Source organism: Chlorocebus sabaeus, chromosome 19 (assembly GCF_047675955.1).
Source record: "Chlorocebus sabaeus isolate Y175 chromosome 19, mChlSab1.0.hap1, whole genome shotgun sequence".
NCBI lineage: Eukaryota > Metazoa > Chordata > Mammalia > Primates > Cercopithecidae > Chlorocebus > Chlorocebus sabaeus.
In genome coordinates this window covers 172,675-178,057 of record NC_132922.1, presented here as the reverse complement: position 1 = coordinate 178,057, position 5,383 = coordinate 172,675, and the positions used below count along the sequence as shown (strand labels likewise).

Here is a 5,383-nt window from a genome sequence, read left to right as displayed (position 1 = left end):
GGACCTTTGCCCAGCACTGAAAGTGGGAGCCCATAAGGAAGGAGGTGGCTGTTTGGTGGCAATGAACAGCGTTTGCCACGGGGAGGTGTCTGAACACCCGGAGGACGTGCTCCTCTCACTTGGCCAACACTGAGGGAGCACACCTGGTGTGGACTGGCCACCTGGGCATGCATGTGAGCCTGGCATCAGTGTGCCATGCTGCACAGACACGGGCAGGTGCTCAGACAGTCCCTCCCTGCAGAGGAGGCCAACAATGGAGGAGGAGCATTGCTGTTGGAGGGAACAGCCAGGCCACCCTGCTAAGACTGAGGGGAAGGGGGCGTGGGTGGAGGTCTCAAGGGCAAATTAGGTCACTATAAGAGGTTTGGATTTTCTTCCGAGAAGCCTGTGGATTTTTGAGCAGGAATAGATGCTCAAGCCTGGCCTGTTTTACTTGTTTATTTACAGACAGGGTCTCACTCTGTCCCCAAGGCTGGAGTGCAGTGGTACAATTATAGCTCACTACAGCCTCGACCTACTGGGCTCAAGTGATCCTCCCACCTCAGCCTCCCAAATTGCTAGGACAAATGCCACCACGCCTGGCTAATTAAAACAAATATTGTTGGCCAGGCGTGGTGGCTCATGCCTGTAATCTCAGCACTTTGGGAGGCTGAGGCGGGTGGATCACCTGAGGTCAGGAGTTTTAGACCAGCCTGGCCAACATGGTGAAATCTCGTCTCTACTAAATAAAAAAAAAAAAAATTAGCTGGGCATGGCGGCACGCACCTGTAGCTCCAGCTACTCGGGAGGCTGAGGCAGGAGAATCACTGGAATCTGGGAGGCGGAGCTTGCAGTGAGTGGAGATCGCACCACTGCACTCCAGCCTGGGCGACAGAGCAAGACTCCATCTCAAAAAACAAAAACAAATATCGCTTTAGAGCTGGGGTCTCACTATGTTGCCCAAGCTGGTCTGAATTCCTGGCCTCAGGCGATCCTCTCACTTTAGCCTCCCAAAGCACTGGGATTGTGCCCAGCCTAACAGATTTTTTTTTTTTTTGAGACAGAGTTTTTCTCCAGGCTGGAGTGCAATGGTGCGATCTCAGCTCACCGCAACCACCGCCTCCCAGGTTCAAGTGATTCTCCTGCCTCAGCCTCTTGAGTAGCTGAGATTCCAGGGCTGTACCACCACACCTGGCTAATTTTATATTTTTAGTAGAGATGGGGTTTCTCCATGTTGGTCAGGCTGGTCTTGAACTCCCGACCTCAGGTGACCCACCCCCCCCCTCGGCCTCCCAAAGTGCTGCGATTGCAGGCTTGAGCCACTGCGCCCAGCTGACAGATGTTTTTAAGAGATCACTTTGTCTGCTGGGTGGAGAATCTTTCTAGTGGGTCAAAAGGTGAAGGCAGGAGACAGAAGTGTGGGCACAGGTAAAATACAGAGGCCTGGGAGGGTGGAGGGGCCCCAGGAGGGCTGTCTCAGGGGCTGCTGCTGTGCCTTCCTAGGAGCCAGCAGGGGCTCCAGGCCCCTTATCCCCACCTGGAATGTGCAACTCATCACCTGGCTTCAGACAGGTTTCTGATAAGAACCAAGGAGGTCCAATGCCTGTGCCTCTAAGAATGCTTCTTCTTGGGAAAAATCCTGTCTCTCTCAGGCACTTTGCATCTTCTGAGTCTTCTGGCCACTGAGCCCTCACACCCTCCCACCCCGTTCCTGGCACTTAAAGGCACGTGGCGCTGCTCCTGTGAACGGATGTGCCCATGTCCTCACGGCTGATGTGTGCCTGTGTACACTGACCCATGCAGATCACCAAGGTGCCAGGGCAGCTTCCAGAGCCAAGACACCAGGATTCAAATCCCAGCCCAACCTCTTTCTGGCTGGGTGATCTTGGACAAGTCTTGAATCTCTCTGCACCTCAGTTTCCTCATTTGTATCACAGGGGACTGGCACTGGCACATAGCATTACCACAGGGTTGGACGAACCGTCACACCTGCAAGTCTCAACTGGTGTTATTACGTTATCAGGTACAAACTCCCTCCAGACACCTGTGCCTCCCCCACAGGCTCACAGTGATGAGCCCTCACATGCCCAGGCAGGCCGAGGGGCCCTTAGGCATGGGGATCTGGGCAACGGCAGCAGGCTGGGTGCGGGGTACAGCCAGGACGGCAGCAGATCTGCAGGGCAGGGTCCTCGCCCCGGGCCATCTGGCTGGGGCCGAAGGTCACAGCCGCATCTAACTGGGCCTTGAGCAGCTGAAGCTGTTTCAGGGCTTGTAGCACCTCTGGGGTGGCCCCGGCCACACCCCCCAGCAGGTTGTAGTTCTCACCAGGGTCCTCGGAAAGGTCGTAGAGCAGCGGGGGCTCATGAGCAGTCAGAGAGCTGGAGGCGTGGCAGGCAGGGTCTGCAGTGGTGTCGCTGTGGGCAGAGCCTGGGGAGGGGGCCAATTCTGTGCACGCGGCAAGAGCGAAAGGAGGGGCCAGGGATCTGGGGCTCCGGGGAGGGGTCGGCAGGTCAGGTGGAGGGATTCACGGGGAGGGTTTACCCTGGGTGAAGAAGTGAGCCTTGTACTTTCCACTCCGTACGGCAAAAACCCCACGGACCTCGTCTGGGTAGGACGGGTAGAAGAAGAGAGACTGCCGAGGGCTCTGGGGGCAGAGTCAGGGGTCACGGAGCGGAACAGGCCCCGAGCACTGCACATACCCGGGGCTGCCAGCCCTGGTGTGAGGCCCTGGACGTGCACTGCTTCTCGCCCACCCCAGGAACCTGAGAGGTGGCGCCACTTGGATGCCGCTAAATGCAGGAGGCCCTGAGGCACAGACTCTCAGGCACTGCCCACACTCACTCCAGGGGAGGGGCCAGGACAGGGGCCAAGGAGCTGGGATCAGGGGTCACTGGCCCTACCTTGCCTGTGCCCAGCAGCAGGGGGCTGAGGTCAAAGCCATCCAAGGTGACATTGGGCAGTGGGGCCCCAGCCAGGGCTGCCAGGGTGGGCAGCAGGTCCAGGGAGCTGGCCAGCTCATGGGTCACTCCTGGGGGCAAGAGGCTGTGCAGTCACTCAGTTCGCCACCAGGGTTGGGGTGGTGGGGCCAGAGTTCCCAAGGAGAGGGCCTGTGGACTGACCAGGAGCGATGTGACCTGGCCAGAAGGCCAAGGCAGGCTCTCGGACACCGCCCTCGTAGGTGGTTCCCTTTCCACACCGCAGGAGGCCAGAGCAGCCACCTCGGGACATACGCATGGTCTCAGGTCTGGGACACAGGAGGAGCTCATAAGCCGTGGAGCCACGGCCTCTGAGCCACCGAGGGTGACCAGTGGCCCCACACCTCTAAGTCACAAAGCTTGCCTGGAGGTGCCCAGCATGAGCCTAGCATCTTCCAGGCCTACCATGACCAGTTCTCTGTGCACCTGTGTCTCCTGATTACACCTTGGGTCCCTGCAACGTGGCCAGCATCTCCTGACACCCCCTCACCCACTATGATCTTGGCCAGCAGCTGAACTGCAAGGCCCCCAGGGCCCTGGTCTGTGACAGGGCGGGAGCACCCTGCTGCCCTGCTGGCATACCCATTGTCTGCAGTGAAGATGACCAGCGTCTCTTCAAGCAGCCCCAGGTCCCTTATGGCTGTCATCAGGGTCCCCACAGCTGCATCCAGCTCCATCAGGGAGTCCCCAAATGGCCCGCGGCCTGAACGCTCTGCAAAGCTCTGCCCACTGAACTGAGGGTAGTGGGTGTGCTGGGGGCAAAGACTGGAGTTAGCACTGGGTAGGGGTTACAGGTAGCCAGGGGTGGGGCCAAGATCACTTACGTGAGAGGCGTAGTACAGGAAGAAGGGGCGATCCTGGCGCTGGGCGTCGGCCATGAGGTCACGGGCGAAAGCCACATAGCGGGCCTCTAATCTGGGCAGCCAGGGAGGCTGCGCCTCCACGGACAGGTTGGCCAACAGTGGGATGGGGACCAGGCCCTGGTCACAGCCACCGTCGCAGGGTGTGGCCGGTGGGAAGCAGGTCAGGTTCTGACAGGGGCCCTGCGGCGGGCAGCTCCAGTGAGGGCTGGGGTGGCAGACAGGGCCGCAGGAACATCAAGGGCTGGGGGACTTTGGGAGGTGGGCGGGTGGCTGAGGGCCCCGGTGGCTCCTACCTGGTCATGGGAGTATGGGATGCCTAGAAATCGATGGAAGCCCTGATGGGGGGGCAGGAAGGCCCCCTCAGACCCCACCCCAAGGTGCCACTTGCCGGCCATTCCTGTGAGGTAGCCTCGGGCAGCCAGGACCTCGGCCAGGGTCACCTCCTCCAGGGGCAGGCCCCCCCGGGAGCTGGGCATCAGGACGCCAGGGTACATGCCCATCCGAACTGGGAGCCGGCCGGTCAGGAGGGCAGCCCTGCAGGACAAGTCACAGAGTCCGTGAGGCAGGCAGACATGTGGCCTTCCCTGGAGAAAGAGACACGTTTTTCCCGCCCTCCTGCAATCCATTGGGAGGAAAGGAATGGAGGGGAAGAGGCGCTGCCGCCTCCTTACCGAGAGGGTGTGCACAGAGACACAGGCACGTAGAAGTCTGTGAGCCGCAGCCCCGCTGCTGCCAGCTGGTCCAGGTTGGGGGTGGTAGAGCTGGGGTGCCCATAGCAGCCCAGGTCCCCATAGCCGAGGTCGTCAGCAAAGATCAGCACGATATTGGGCGGGCGGGCAACGGCCAGGCCAGCAGCCAGGGCCAGGAGGAGGGACCGCGGTGCCCCCATGAACACGGGATCGAGGGGTCTGTCCCAAGAGAGGGAGGGCCACTTGGCTCCAGCAGGCTCTTTCCGAGACCACAGACCCAGGCGCCGCCCTCCCCTGAGACCCCAGACCCAAATGTTCCCCGACCCTGACGGCCGCCTCCTGAAGCTCCAGAGGACCGGGGCCCGACAGTGCCGGGAGACCGTGGGCTGGGACGGAACTCCTCCAGGACCAGGGCACCTTCAGATTCTCGAGCGGAGATCTGATCCTCTTCGCCTCGCGGTCCGGGCTCAGGGTCGGGGGCATAAGTCACTTGACGCTGACCGGCGGAGTCGGGGCCGGGGGATGGCGCTGGGCGGAGCCCAGGAGGATTCGATCCGGGGCTGCGGGCTCTTCCGCCTCGGCACCGCCCGTGACCTGTGACCCTCGCGAGGCGGGGCCAGGGGCGGGATAGGGGCGGGGCTAGGGGTGGGCTAGGGGCGGGGGCAGGGGCCCAGGCAGGGGCGGGGCCAGGGGCGGGGCCGGGGGAGGGGCGTTGCTGCGCGTGCTCGCTCCGAGACCGCAGTTTGCACCCTGAGGCTGTTGACTGCGGTCGTAAACCGGGCCCTGGGAGCTTCTTGCTGCACAGTCGGATCCGGTTGAGGCGTCCCGGGCTGCGCGCGGGGCTCGTCGCTGCTTAGTGTCCGGGGCCCTTTCAGTC

At 61.5% G+C, this 5,383-nt stretch overlaps 1 protein-coding gene across 2 annotated transcripts; it reads right to left on the bottom strand.

The window, feature by feature from the left end:
- Positions 1-1,969: 1,969 nt before the first annotated feature.
- Positions 1,970-5,109, bottom strand: ARSA (arylsulfatase A). Of its 2 annotated transcripts, none has more exons than XM_007976280.3 (9): positions 4,924-5,109; positions 4,489-4,725; positions 4,111-4,351; positions 3,779-3,997; positions 3,537-3,706; positions 3,099-3,223; positions 2,880-3,007; positions 2,521-2,623; positions 1,970-2,406 (listed from the first exon to the last, which is right to left on the bottom strand). In XM_007976280.3, the coding sequence occupies exons 2-9, from the start codon at positions 4,704-4,706 to the stop codon at positions 2,087-2,089; spliced, it is 1,524 nt and encodes a 507-aa protein (XP_007974471.1). In that variant the 5' UTR covers positions 4,707-4,725; positions 4,924-5,109; the 3' UTR covers positions 1,970-2,086. The 2 variants fall into 2 exon arrangements, with proteins under 2 accessions (XP_007974471.1, XP_007974472.1); XM_007976281.3 differs by having other exon boundaries at positions 4,831-5,030.
- Positions 5,110-5,383: the final 274 nt, after the last annotated feature.